The sequence below is a fragment of the Megachile rotundata genome, chromosome 5, assembly GCF_050947335.1.
Source record: "Megachile rotundata isolate GNS110a chromosome 5, iyMegRotu1, whole genome shotgun sequence".
In the NCBI taxonomy this organism is placed as follows: domain Eukaryota; kingdom Metazoa; phylum Arthropoda; class Insecta; order Hymenoptera; family Megachilidae; genus Megachile; species Megachile rotundata.
Window position 1 is genome coordinate 14,596,722 of NC_134987.1, and position 15,670 is coordinate 14,612,391.

Here is a 15,670-nt window from a genome sequence, read left to right on the forward strand (position 1 = left end):
TTCTTGGAGGGACTTTTGAGAGTTTTAGAACTTGAAGAGGGGAGAATACAGGGATTTGGGAGGTAGGATTTTTGGGCAATTTAATGATTTGGAGGTGCAGTGATTTGAGGTAAGCGATTTGGGGACTTGGAGATTTGAGGATTTAGGGATTTGGGAATGTGGGGGTTTAGTGAATTGGGGGTGTAGGGGTTTTGGCATGTAGGGAGTTGGAGATGTAGGGATTTGTGAACGTAGGGATTTGGGGACGTAGGGGTTTGGAGACGTGGGGATTTGGGGACGTAGGGATTTGGAGACGTGGAGATTTGGAGGCGTAGGAATTAGGAAACGTGGAGATTTGGAGACGTAGGAATTTGGGGACGTAGGGATTTGGAGACGTGGAGATTTGGAGGCGTAAGAATTTGGGGACGTAGGTATCTGGAGACGTAGAGATTTGGGGACGTAGGAATATGGGGACGTAGGTATTTGAAGACGTAGAGATTTGGCGATGTGGGTATTTGGAGACGTAGAGATTCGAAGATGTTGGGATTTAGGAATTTGGGAATTTGGGAAAATGGGAATTTGGGGAAATGGGAATTTGGGAAAATGGGAATTTGGGAAAATGGGAATTTGGGAAAATGGGAATTTGGGAAAATAGGAATTTGGGAAAATAGGAATTTGGGAAAATGGGAATTTGGGAAAATGGGAATTTGGGAATTTGGAGATTTGCAAATTTGAGAATTTGAAGATTTGCAAACTTGAGAATTCGAAGAATTGCAAACCTGAGAACTTGGAGATTTGCAAACTTCAGAATTTATAAATCTGAGAATTTGAAAATTTGCGAATTATTTTATAAAATATAATAGTATCGTTTAAAGTCTCTTCAGTAATCAATGAACTTGAAATCAAAAATTAGTAACAACGTGGTAACAATTTTTCCCCAGTCTTTAAACTAGCAAATTCTCCAGTCTTAACTAAAGGAAATGTACTTCACGAGATACCTTCTTTAAACAAAAGACGATAAAATGCAGAAAGGACGTTTGACTAATCAAGAACAATCTGAAAAGATTTTCAATTCGCATAACTTCTGTGGAATCGGAATTTTAAAAAGCAATCAGGATAAGAATCATAAGCAAAATGGAAATTCATCTTCTACGTCTCGTGTAGTATAAGCTTTGAAAATTGTAATAAAATATTTTAATGGAAAATCAACAAAGTTTCATGCATAATGTCTTTGCTCAAAAAACGAGGAGGATATGCTCTTTCATAATAGTCGAGGGTAGATTCAATATTATACTTTGGATGTTAATATAAAAAACGATAGAAATTTATGGAGTGGCGTAATAGATTCAGTTTTCATTTGTATCATTCGCAATTAATTTCTTCGAACAATTCACAATCTATTATTTGATATAAATATTTTACTTAGAATTTTTGTTTAATTTATTACAAATAAAGAACTTGTAATTGAAGGAAGTAAATTGACATGGAATAAGGAAGATATTTTTTTTTGAAACAAAAATGAAATGTCGAATGTTGACAAATTTTTTATAAACTGAAATGCTGAATTTTTATTAAAATAATAATAAAATATATAATTTTAAGTAATATTGTACAAACTTAAATGTTTAATTACCTTTTTACTGAAATAAAAAATAGAAAATATAATATTGAATAATATTATGCAAACTTACATTTCTGGTCACATTTTTATTGAAATAAAAATTGGACACTGAAAATGATACAATTTTAAATAGTCTTAAATGTATAATTAAATTTTTATTAAAATAAAAAATAGAAAATATATTCAAACAAATGTTGAATTCAATTTTTGTTGAAATAACAAAAAAATAAAACATAGAAATAAAAAGTAACAATCTTTTATAGAAATAAAAAGTAAACATAGAACATAAAACAATTTTATATGAACAGAAATGTTCCACAGCATTTTTGTTGAGAAAATAATTTCCATGTAACATACAACAAAATTGACATGAAACACAGCAATATATTGTGTATTACTGTACACATTAGATAAATTACAGCCATAGGCATCATATAATTTTCCTTCTTTTACGATCCCCTAAGCAGTGAATAGGTTTTTCAAGATCGTAAAGTCTTCAACGCTTATGAAACTGGTACGCTTTATCGCTTTGCACCCATTTTAAAGCTCATACCAACCCATCGTCTTCAAGTCTTCCTTGATTACAGCATTTACGAAATCGAAGAGTATTAGCGAGAATTATTTACAATAAATAAAATAAATAATAAAATTAGTACATATCCTAATTTAAACGTCCAAATTTTCAAGAATCCAAATATCTAAATTCTTAAATCCACGTATCTCCAAATTTCTAAATTTGCAAATCCGCAAATCTCTAAATGCACAAGTTCCCAAATATCTAAATTTCCAAATCCACAAATTTTTAAATTTCTAAATTTCCAAATTTTCAAATCTGCAAATCCCCAAATTTTTGAATCCATAAATCTACAAATCTCCAAAGGTCTAATTTTCCAAATCCATAAATCTCCAAATTTCTATATTTCCAAATTTCCAAATCCCCCAATCTCCAAATCTCCAAATTTCCAAATCTCAAAAGCTCAAAATCACCAAATCTCCAAATCCCCCAATCTCCAAATCTCCAAATCTCCAAATCTCAAAAGCTCAAAATCACCAAATCTCCAAATCTCCAAATCCCCCAATCTCCAAATCTCCAAATCTCAAAATCACCAAATCTCCAAATCTCAAAATCACCAAATCTCAAAATCTCCAAATCATCAAATCTCCAAATCTCCAAATCACCAAATCTCCAAATCTCCAAATCTCCAAATCTCCAAATCTCCAAATCTCCAAATCTCCAAATCTCCAAATCTCCAAATCCCCCAATTTCTAAATCTCCAAATCTCCAAATCTCCAAGTTTCCAAATCTCCCAATCTTTGAATCCCTAAACCCATAAATCCCCAAACTTCAAATAATTAATCGTCCAGAATGCACTTTACGACAATTATTTCGACAGTACACAAAGGAATAAAAGACTAGAGCTAAGACGGGATAAAATATAGCACAGTAACTTCTTTTATGATAGCGTTCGCAAATTGCCCTGAAACAGACCAGATGAATTTCTGGTTATGTGCGGTCTCCGAAATCGCTCGGTCATGCTCATTTTCCTTCCGTCTGTGTTGTACCGACATAAAAGAATATCGATTCGATACGTAAGTGATTTTGGCTGCATTCCGAAATCAGCTATTAATTTTGAAAGCATCATTGCACCCTTGTCAAATGCCAAAACTTTGGGTAAAGACATCATGATGTTGTTAATGCTTTCAACGATCTCCATGACGCATCTTTCCTTGCACATTTTGATTGTACTCTTTTTGCCAAAGGAAATTTGGCAAAAGAACGCTTTTGGCTCGGATTGATATCTTGTGTAGTTCTTTTTTTTTCTAAATGACATCGTTGCTAATTAACAACTATTTGTTATTATTTTATGGGACATTTTTATTCTTGTCAGCATTCTTTATTAGAATTTGTTATTTGTTATCTGTAATGTGCAATTTTAATGCAGGGTTTTTAAATATTATTTTTATTCAAATCTTTAATTATTTATAAAACAGAAATTGTTTGAAAAATTGTACTTTGTCGTTTTCTATCAATTTTATATAATTAAATGTAATATAACACGAATTTAGTATAATTGAATATAACATGGCGTGAATCCAATATAATTGAATACAATATAACATAAATTTCATAGAATTAAATATAACATAGTATGAATTTAATAAACTTGAATGTAATATAAGTTCAGTGTCATTAAATATAATAAAATAAAATGTGAATATGTAAATACGATAGAATAAAAATTTAATCAAATGTAGTATAATATAAACTTAACATATTGTTCATAAAACAAGTTAAATAAATATTTTTTGCTATTTTTAAACAGTGAAATTTAAAAGACAACACTATTGTTTTTAGAAAAAACAAACTATTTCCTAAAACTTTTAACGAATGCTTTGAGTCTCGTTTTATCTGCCATATTATCAAATATTTCTCTCGAGCACAACTAACTTCCTGTATCAGAACAACTCAATTTTTCGACGGTGAATACGCGCAGTTTATTTCAATTATTATATGACACACGTATTATAATTTAGTCTGCGAGTGACATCAATATTACAATCAAAGCCGAAATACTTGATCCCGCAACGAAAGTCTTTGCAAAATACAAGTAAAGTCCGTAATGACAACAAGTATGTCCCGTAGTGACAAGTTATAAGTGAAGCCTCGTAACAACAAATATAAAGAAAGAAGCGCGTAGCAACAAATATAAGAGAATGAATCGAAGTGAAGTGAAGTGCGGGCCCGGTGCCCTCGCCTATTTTATACGTTTCACTCCCCTACGACGTCTCCTAGCAACCACCCGATTTCTTCGAAATCTGCCACGTGCCCTCCGTCGACCTTGGCTTCGCGGTCATCCCTCTACAACCGATCCTTGCGATGCCGCCCGCCCTTTGCGGCCGAGCCGCCGCGCCGCCACGCCGCGCGCCGATACCGATGTCGCGCCGGCACTTGCCGGTACCCGCCGTCAAACGGAGCGGTCCGCGCCTTTGTACTCGTTTCTCGAAAATTACGCATCAGGAGACGTCGCCGAGGAGTGTCTTTCTTTTCTGCCGAAGTGCGCACCTGGGTTCGCCGGCATTTCGCGGTGGATCAAATACTTATTAATTGGCATTTTTCTCGGAATTTCAGAGCATGTGCCACGTGCCACTTTTGCCACGTGCCATTGCCACGTGCACCACGCACGTGTACATTTCTTAGAAAAATTAATTATCTATCGTCTTCGAGTGCGACCGATCCCGCAGACAGCTAGCCGGAGCGCAGGGCAAGCAAGCTCGCCCCCGCCCGGGTTCTCACCTCTCCCGAGCGGAGTGGCCCTCGGTGTTTTGGTGAGCACCACCACTCCCGGGCGGATTGGTTACCCCCGGTGCTACGATGGTGTTTTTCATGCCGAGACACTCATGGTGTTCGACGAATACGGCCACAGGTTTCCCCGTGCACGTAGGGCTTCGAGGCATGGAAACTCGCCATGCCTGCTGCTTTTGACCAGTCGTCCCCGAAAGCCCCGCTAAATTCATTAAATCTTATGTTTATCTTTAAATTCTCATCCCATGCTCTGAAATGCCTCAATTGGCCAGTTCTATCCGTAACACTTCCATTTACACTCGTACCAACTCACCAGAACAACCAACACAAAGAAAACTAAATTTCAGCAAATTGCATCGCCCGCACTTATCAATGTAATAAATTCAATTAACAATAAACTCCATTTTCCTTTCTTATCTATTAAATCTTAATGCACATAATTTACTGTGTGACGCTATAATTTCAATGCACATAATTTACTGTGTGACGCTATAATTTCAATGGACATAATTCACTGTGTGACGCTATAATTTCAATGGACGTAATTAACTGTGGGACGCTATAATTTCAATGAACATAATTCATTGAATGGAGCTATATAATTTTACCAAAGTACATACATTTTTTTCTGACAAATGCATGACGTATATAATGTATTGTGCGAAGGTATGTCGATGTACTGATCTCAACCCACGAGTTGACGCGTGAGGACTCAAAGTAAAAGAAGCTCTCACATTTTCAGTTACATTTCAAAGAGGAACGAAATCTCACTTTCACTGTCGGTAACTTAGATTGTTTATAAAATATTAACATAGCGTTGCATTGTCTTTTTCTTCATAAGTAGAATTACAGGACGATAAACTACAAGAACGCATCGCATCCGAAGATTATAACTCACTATAAGTATTCCATCAACGAATGTCAAGTCTGCGAATGAATTACTCGGAACACTAGAAACTAGCGTGACTTTCAAAACGGTAGTTTGATTAAAAAGTTTGTTGATTATTCTATAGTATGTTGAAACACCCAGTGGAACCGAAAACAGTTTTAACCCTTAGAGTACTAGAGACGTACAGATGTCAACCCACGAGTTGGCGCGTGACCCAAAGTAAAAGCTCCCCACCGTGAACACTTCCAGTTACATTTCGGCAAATGAGAATAATAATGACGATAACAACTGCTGAACGCAATTCACACTATCTCTAGAGACGTTTGTCTGTCATTTTCGTCTAATTGGTGACCGCTCAGCCAATAGTACCGCCGAAAATACGTGTGAGGCGTCCATTTTTCTATTCTGACCAATCGGAGCCTCTTCTGAACACCTGGGTCAACCTCACGCGCCAACTCGTGGATTGACATCGGTACATAAAGAAAGTTGAAATATTAAGTCTATTTTGCATTTGGTTGTTGACTATGCAAATTATAATTCGAAGTAAACTAGAATTTAGAGAAGTGGAAAATTGGTAATTTGGGTATTTGAGGATTGGAGCATTTATGGATTTGGGGATTGTTGACATCGGTTCACTATATTTTATCTAAGTAGATTTACCTGATAAATGCATAACCCTTGTCCTTGAATACACGAATCTCTTGGATGGATCCAAAAGGCGAGAAGGTTTTTTGCATTAATTCTTCTGTTAGACCATTGGTTAGTCCTCCGCAATATACCGTGCAGTTGGTTGGACTACTTTGATTGTACACTTCGTCGAATGTCAATGGCTTCGCATTTGCTGCAAACAAAAAATAAAAAAAAGAAGGTTATTATGATAAATCTACCGGCTCATAAATCAGGATAATCCTGCAACATGAAGTGACTTCAACATTATGAAATATTATAATTTTCTGCACGTTCACAGTATGCTCACTTTATTATTAGGCTGGTGCAGGTGAAATGTCAGATTGCTATCGGTGTTAAAAATTGTTGGGAATGTTTCGGGTACGTTGTAACGATTGAATTATGGTTGTATAAAGAGTTATTACACTAACTACTCTTTTATTAGCTTCGAAGAGCTAATATTATATATAATAGGCTTCCGATTTCTGGATTTGAAACATGTTTCAAGTTTAATTAAGTTTAATCGCTTTAAGTACCTCGAAAATAGAAGAGTTAAATTTATAACATTTTTTATGTGAAAATGCAGACTTAGAGAATAAAGAATTAGTTTTTTTTAATAAATTTAATTTACTTGCTTATATTACTTAAATATTTAAATATGTCTAAATATATAATTATTTTAAAAAAGTAAATTTAATAAATATAAACAATAGATGGTATAATGTATTAATTAATTTATAACGAAACTTTGAATTTAATAGAAAGATACTTTTTAAATAGAAAATTTTTGAAAACGATTTAATAATTTACTGTTCTAATAATTTTTATATTAACTCTTTCTAGAAACAATTTTCTAGAAACTCTTTTCCTCATAGTTGAAACTTCGTTACATAAAATTTAGACATCGACGTAAAATATTCAAAGTAAAATTTTGTTTGACGATAACACATGTCACTCAGAAAATACATACGTGACTAATTAAACATAATTAGAAATTTTCGATCTAAAATTCCTCGTAAAATTGATTAGCTTATCAAAAGTTACACTTAAGTCTAGTTAGCTACAAAGTTCACTTCCACTACGAAGATTAATCGTAAAATTGAAAATAAACGACGTGCTAGCTACAAGGAGGGTTAGGAAATTTCATCAGAAAATTAACAATCTTCAGGGTTAATTCTTGTTCGATACAGTGTTTAAACGATGACTAGTACAACGGACATTTTACATTGTTACATAAACCACTCAAACTTTAGTAATCTCTGTTAAATGTACACTATCGTTTAAAAGTTTTAGGTTACTTAAAAGGAGTGCACTTTCGAAACACTGATTGGGTGTAAATTTTGTGTGGTTATTGGAGATGTCGAAGATAATTAATTTCCAAAATTGTAGTTGTAAATTGTATTAATTTCCAAAATTGTAAAAATACGAAGGTAGCAAGTAAAAATATTTAATTTTATAAATTTCCAATTTTCCCATTTTCCCATTTTCTAATCTTCCAAATATCTAATTTCCAATTTTCCAAATTTCTAATTTGCAATTTTCCCATTTTCCAATTTTCCAATTTTCCAATTTTCATAGGGACATAGGGATTTGTGGATGTAGAAATTTCAAAATGCAGAATTCTGGACATGTAGACACATATGTGACTCTGGGGATATAGGGATCTAGGTATATAGAGATCTATAGGATAGGAATATAGGGATATAGATTTGTAGAATAAGGATCTATAGATATAAGGACATAGTGGTATAACCATATGTGGATCTGCGAATGTAAAAATACAGGGATATAAATTTATAGGAACTCGACATATAAGGATAGAAGGATATGATCTGTGAACCTTAGGATTTAGATATCTAGATATCTAGATATCAAGGTATCTAGGTAATATGTAGGATTCTAGGTACCTAAGTATCTAGACATCTACCTGTCTAAGTGACTAGAAACATAGATATCTGCAAATATGGACACCTATTAGAGGGAATAGGTATCCAGATATCTGGGTATGTAGTTATCTAAATTTCTGGTGACCTACATTTGTATCATACGTTTATATGATGCATCCAGATGTACCTAGGTATCTAGCGATCTAAATACCCAGATATTACTCAGATAATCCAGATAAGTTTCCATGTACTGTTTCTAGATACCTCAGTAGTAGCTATCTAAGTACCTACACATATAGTCATCTATATATCTATCTACCTATCTATCTATCTAGCTATGTACCTACGTATCAAATGATGCAGATTACCCAGCAATCTGAAAACACAGAGATCTCAAACTCCGATGATATGCATCTCCACATAATGCATACCAGTTCCTTTCACAGCACATATCAACGACGCTCTATATCGACGTTTTAACACGATAGATATCCATCGTTCGCGCGTCTTAGGTTCGCCGATATGCGAGTAAAGGGGTCAGGTTTGACGACTCGGAACTAGCTAGCAGCAGGCTAGTTGTTCGAGATATCGAACGGCAATGCCAAAGAGGTTGAACCCCGTCAGCTAAGTTTACGATCGCACGGGGGCTTAGCCTATACGAAGGTAGCAGGCCACGGGTGTAAACGCGACCGGTAAACCACGGCCTGTAATTGCCTCGTTCGAGGATAGAAGGTTCTCAGGACGTCGGAACGTCCCGTTAAGAACTTACCAACGGGGACGTTCTCTTCGTTTCTGAAAGCTCGGCATTATCTCTTTATTGCCCCCTGAACGTTATTCTCAGTATTCTCGGAATGTCGCTACCGCGCGCTCGCCTCTGTTATCGGTTCGCTTTAAAAAAAAAAAAGGGAAAAATTTCTTCCCGCTAAAACGCTTACGTTGCCGCTATAATATCGATTTTTCTCTCGTGTCCATGAAATTATTATTTCCCTTTTACGAGGCCTCGAGACTTTCGATCGATGCTGGATATCGTGAATGTCAAAGCATCGCGAGTGGACATTCGATGCTCTTTTCTTCCCTTTAGGACTTTGCGTGTAAAATATAGCTGAAGACTTACTGAAAAACTTGAGGTAGCCTTTTCAACGCCGTTGGAAAATAATTGTGAAGAAATATTTTATCTGGGAATATTAACACTAAAACTATCAAACCGATCAAATTACTGATCCATAAGCTTCTTATTGTAAGGAACACACTTTGTTAAAGTGCATTCTTTAAAATCAGAATTGATTTTCATCAAGATATAGAATAAATATTGTACTAATTTATGTTTGGTTGTTCGTTTATTTATTTTTCAACTTCATTTTTAATTTCAACTTAAGTACACATTATATGTCGGTAGGTTTAGTGTTAACTTCCACCTGACTCTTGATTTGACGAGTTTCATTTATAGCTCAAATGTGACAAACCATATTTTGAATACTTCAATTTGAAATTTAGGTACAACTATTGCTTGCATTATCAAGGATTCCTGAATATAAAACACTCACATTTTAATGGCATAATACTTATAGTATCAAAAATTGAATCACCCTGTATTTTTCATTACTTCATATCCCAAACTACAAGTTAATATATGCACCTCAAAAGTTAGGCTATCTATCAGATTTATAATAATATAAACTAACAATACTCCTTATAACAATAGTATATTATATTTTGTACAAGGTATACTTTATACGTCGTATAGAATTTCAATTTACAAGAAATTATTAAAGAAAATATAATTCATGCTTCCTTTAAGCAACTTTTACGAGTTTGTCCCCGTAAAATAACAAAGCAATAAATCATCCCGCTGTTAAACATCTTATCAAACGTTACTTCGAACATTCATTATATATATAATAACTGAATTTATAATATTTTCGTTTTTGTGCTGGATAATTTGTTATCGGACATTGTGCAGAACTTTTTTATTTGGAAAGTTTGTGGCGACACGCACAATCTTTTAATCGGACGGGATACTTTAACAAGATGCAAATAATTCTTCTTATCGCGAACAATAGGCGTGTCAGATAAAATTATAGAGGATTTAATATATTAATTTTGAACATGCGAAATTACTTTCGCTATATGATTCTGTTGTTACATCAATTAATTCCTTTGTATGAAAATTTTAACTCCAAATGTCTTTCTTTTTAATTACATTTAATTTATTATAATTATATTTGATTATTTCTAGACGATTTTTTTAGTAATTTTGTCATAATGAATTATAATATTGTATAATATTATCGTTGTATTGTCTAATTAAAATTTATTGTTATTAACAAAATACAAGATTTTTCTTCATCTGTTAGTATTAAATTTTTGGTAGTTAATTTGCTAAAATTTTAATAAAGAAATTAAATTATTAAATTATTCTTTTTAAATTAATTTAATGTTACGTTATTTGAAATCTGCCTTCACCATTGATTATTCAATTAAAAAAGAAGTATTAATTCACATTAATTTTAGACACAAGTTTACATAAAAATTCAAATTCTGTAATTTGTATCATAAAACTCTATCCACAACGAACAATCACTTTTTAAATATTCCGCGCATGGAACATCGATCGATCGCATTATCATACTATAATTTCCAAGCTAATAGGAAAGGAAGTCAACTGATTTCCCCGAATATTATATCTTCGTACTCTATCTCTCACGGAATCGATGCCCGAAAAATCGAAATTCATATCGGATGATCTATTCGAGAAATTGCCACGGAAGCTTTAAAGGAGTTACATCAGGTATACTTGGCTGAAAAATCGAGGGGTTTACTATAGATCCATACTATCATAAAGGTTTTCATACTAGCAAGACATCGTGAATGAAAATCAGCTTTAAAAGAAAAGACCGTGAAGATGAGATTGGTTTCTCTTGAGAGGCTTCCTTAAGTAGAAAGAGTAACGATTTGCGATCGAAAATTCTATCCGGGCTTATTCGTGCCTGAAACTTTACTGAATTTTGAGTTATTCATCATAGATTCCTGTTTAAAATAATCTGATTTTATGTCGCCACTAAAATATATAACCTATATTCAAGATACCCAAATTTTGACAATTTTTAGCAATTTCATTTTCATTATCTCTAAATTCATTACATTATACATTCATTGCCTAACTTTTTCTTATTAGTCAAAAAAAATAACAATACCATATATTAACTACTAAAAAATTATTTAACAAAAATATGTTACAATATTTCAACTATTTTGAGAAGGTAAAAACTGTGATATCAGTAAGAATATATAAAAATTATTTAGTAAAAAAAATTTATCTTAAAACTATCTATAAAAAAATTTATCATAAAAATTATCTATAAAAAATTTATCTTAAAATTATCTATAAAAAATGTTTAAATCTATAGATACTTTTAAAATAGTAAATGAAAAGTAACTAGTATGAGAGCAATTGTCAGAAAGTTTTTAAACCGCATTGTCCTCGAGACTTCTTTCCGCAAACATTCATGAAAATTCCCTAAAAGTAGGCGACACTTTATAACCCCAAAATTTCCTGCACCATTTACTCTCCAACAGTGGCGTCTTTCAATAAGCGATCTATATTAGGCGTATGCGCGTCGCAGAGTATGAAAGACGGACACATCTCGTTTAAGGAAATCTATCCGGTTCTATATTTACCGAACCTTCCGATTCATCGTGTCGCGGTGTAAGACGGCCGGTGATTTATGGACCGGTCGCTACATGAGTACACGGCGTAAAGGTACGCCATTAAGGAACGAGCCTGTAGCTCGACGCAAGCTCGGTTCATTAGGCAGAGTTGATTACAGGAACGCGACTAAATCGAACTTCAACATACTCAATCAACTCGTGCCCGTTCGAACTTTATTCTTATCTGGTCCGTGGAACAACTTGGCGATCGGGTAACTAGATTTATCGCATGGATCTAGGAACTTTTTACTCCCGATAACTCGTCCCGTTCCGCTCGGTCCGGTTCGTCCCGAGATGAAAGATCAACAAGAAATTCGAGGGGTAAACTCGAAATTTTCCCTTGACCGAGCTAGCTCGTAGTTTCGAGGTCAAACAGAAAAAAGGGGATGGCGAGGGGTGGGAAGAAAGAAATGGCGGGAAACAGGGAAGCGAGAAAAGAGGAGAAAAAGACGAGAGGACGATGTTGGACTTTCGCTTGCTCTCACTCCCCGGGAAGGAAGTTTCCACTTTTCTCCATTTTATGGCGAATGGAATCTCTAGTGGTCGACGATGGAACTCCAATGTACGTATCTCGTACCCCCTTAAATAACGCAGATACTTGAAGTTTCGTTGGCACTGGCCAACCCTTAGCAAACGCGCCAATATTCCGCCGGGGTAAATTCGTGCTAGCGACCACTTTAAGTGGACATTGGTTCTCCGTCATTTTTTTTTAACCGTTTCTCTCCATCCTTTTGCCAGTCACCGTTCACAGATATTTCAATAATTAGTTCTCTCAGGCTGTATTTATAACTTTTCCGTGGCCCTTTAGAGCCACGGGCTCTATCGACCCGCTATGAAAAAGATAAAAATTGCCTTTCTGCTTCCATTCTCTTCTCTTCTATTTTGTGTCTCTGAGAATGCTTTGCTACTAGCTCCGCACTTTGCGATTGTTGTACCGTAATTGTTATCCGTTTTTGCGGTACTGGAACAAGCGTTTTAAGTCATTGTTCGGTAACGGTCTTACAATGACTCTTGTCGAACAGCGATCGTTGAATCTGGTACAGGTTTAATTTCCACTGAATACAATTAAGGAAAATGTGTAATATTTATCTCTCTTTTAGTCGTTGACACTGAGGGATTCACCTAATCTTTGCTGGTAATAATAGCTTCTTTAATGATACTGCTTCAAAGCATGTATTCTTTTTTCAAATTATTTTTAGAAATGTTACTTATGTTGATGTCTTTATAATTATTCAAATATATGTTGGTAAAATATATCTTTATAACCAATAAGTGTTTAATAAATACTCACTCGATAAATATCCACTTATGTTACATATAATACCATAATATAATATAATCGCATAAATGTTATAACTGATAATAATTATATTTTATAACAAACAAATAAACTAACTGAATTAATTTTATTCATATTAACAATTACTATCTTAAATAAGTAAAAAACTAACTTCGATCACCTTAATTATTTTTATTATATTTAAAAATATATATAGAAAAATTTATTTATGAAAGTTGGGTGATTAAGAGAGTATACTTGTAATTGTTCGATAATTACCCAAAGAGCCCCTAAATCGGGAATTTATCGAGTGAGTACCACGACACATTACATAAAAAAGAATTATTCAAGTTATATTTTTCTTTTGGTAATAAAATATGACTTTCTAAAAAATATACTATATTCGACAATTATCTTAGAATATAATACATTTGAATTTCTTGTGGAATATTCTAACAGAGATTAACCGTTTCTAATAGTTTCTAACAGAATAGTAAATAAGTAAATAACCATGCACAGTGGTATCCTTCAGATGAATCAACGCTACTTTCGTTAAAAAAAGGGAAGCTATGGATATACGTTATTTTACTCTATCATTATAACTCTAGTCTATAGTCAGGCAGACTATGCAGGATTCGATCAAAACTATTCGCTATCTCGAAAATTCTTCGACACAATACTTGAAGATGATGTCAATAATATGCACGTGGATAAAAGTGCGCAAGTGATACAAAGAATAAAAAAATAGTTACAATATAGTTATAAAATAGTACTAGGAACTATGTGCGAAATATCACACGGATTGCTTCTATCGGTGTTAGTTGTTGCTGAAATTGTATTATTCAGGAATTGTGCATACACATCGGTGCTCCTTAGGAAGCACACGTTTAATCGGTACCTTCGTTTCTAAAAAAAAAAGAGACACTGCAGAATAATAGTGAAAGTATCAAAACAAAATGAAAAGTATCAAAAGTGAAGGAAAAATGGTGAAGAAAATTTCAGCTCGTCTTTTTTCTCTCGTTTCTGCAACTTTACAATCTTTCTCTCTTTCTTCCTTCCGCTCGTGTTCTCCGCGATATTTGTTGCATAATTTAGAACGCCTCGTGTCGAAGTATCTCTCGAACAACGGAAAGTATACGAGCATGCATACCAAAGCCAATGTGTACACATTGCATTATAAAACGTTACGATACAGAAAATTACTTTGAACAGGACTCGAACCTGAACATGGATACACCGGGTATACGGTACAGGTACAGTTTATGCGTAAGTAGGGTTATATGAAAGGAAATTCATGGTTGTGACAGTTGAATGAACTAATAAAGTATCCAACGTTTATTTGGGTGATGTGTAATCTTTTTGGTAACGATGCAGTTGTATTTAGCTTTGACATTTTTTAATCGTGGAATTAGGTTTAAGAGTGGAAATTTTGGAACTAGGAAATTTCAAATTTAGTGAGGCTAATTTGCTAAGTTGGGAATTTGGGAAATTTGGGTTTGGGAAATTTGGGAATTTTGGGAATTTTGGAATTTTTGGAATTTGGGGATTTAGGGATTTTGGAATTTGGGAATTTTGGAATTTGGGGACTTTGGAATTTGGGAATTTTGGGAATTTGGGAATTTTGGGAATTTTGGGAATTTTGGGAATTTTGGAATTTGGGAATTTTTGCAATTTGGGAAATTTGGTGATTTGGGGATTTTGGAATTTGGGAATTTTGAAATTTGGGGATTTTGGAATTTGGGAATTTTGGAATTTGGGGATTTTGGAATTTGGGGATTTGGGAATTTGGGGATTTTGGAATTTGGGGATTTTGGAATTTGGGAATTATGGGAATTTTGAAATTTTGGAATTTGGGAATTTTGAAATTTTTGAAATTTGGGAAATTTGGGGATTTAGGGATTTTGGAATTTGGGAATTTGGGAATTTTGGAATTTGGGGATTTTGGAATTTGGGGATTTTGGAATTTGGGGATTTTGGAATTTGGGAATTTTGGAATTTGGGGATTTTGGAATTTGGGAATTTGGGGATTTGGGGATTTTGGAATTTGGGAATTTTGGAATTTGGGGACTTTGGAATTTGGGAATTTTGGGAATTTGGGAATTTTGGGAATTTTGGGAATTTTGGGAATTTTGGAATTTGGGAATTTTTGGAATTTGGGAAATTTGGGGATTTAGGGATTTTGGAATTTGGGAATTTGGGAATTTTGGAATTTGGGGATTTTGGAATTTGGGGATTTTGGAATTTGGGAATTTTAGGAATTTGGGGATTTTGGGAATTTGGGAATTTGGGAATTTGGGAATTTTGGAAATTTGAAGTTTTGGAATTTTGGAATTGTGGA

The 15,670-nt window shown here is 34.0% G+C and overlaps 1 protein-coding gene across 11 annotated transcripts in view; it reads right to left on the bottom strand.

The window, feature by feature from the left end:
* The window catches only part of LOC100882696 (nucleolysin TIAR), a 654,466-nt gene that overhangs the window by 30,443 nt on the left and 608,353 nt on the right, over nucleotides 1-15,670 (bottom strand). For all 11 annotated transcript variants that reach the window (XM_076532252.1, XM_076532250.1, XM_076532251.1 and 8 more), the window contains one exon: nucleotides 6,454-6,634. In XM_076532252.1, the coding sequence (XP_076388367.1) occupies nucleotides 6,454-6,634 (181 nt within the window). The remainder of the gene's footprint in view (nucleotides 1-6,453; nucleotides 6,635-15,670) is intronic.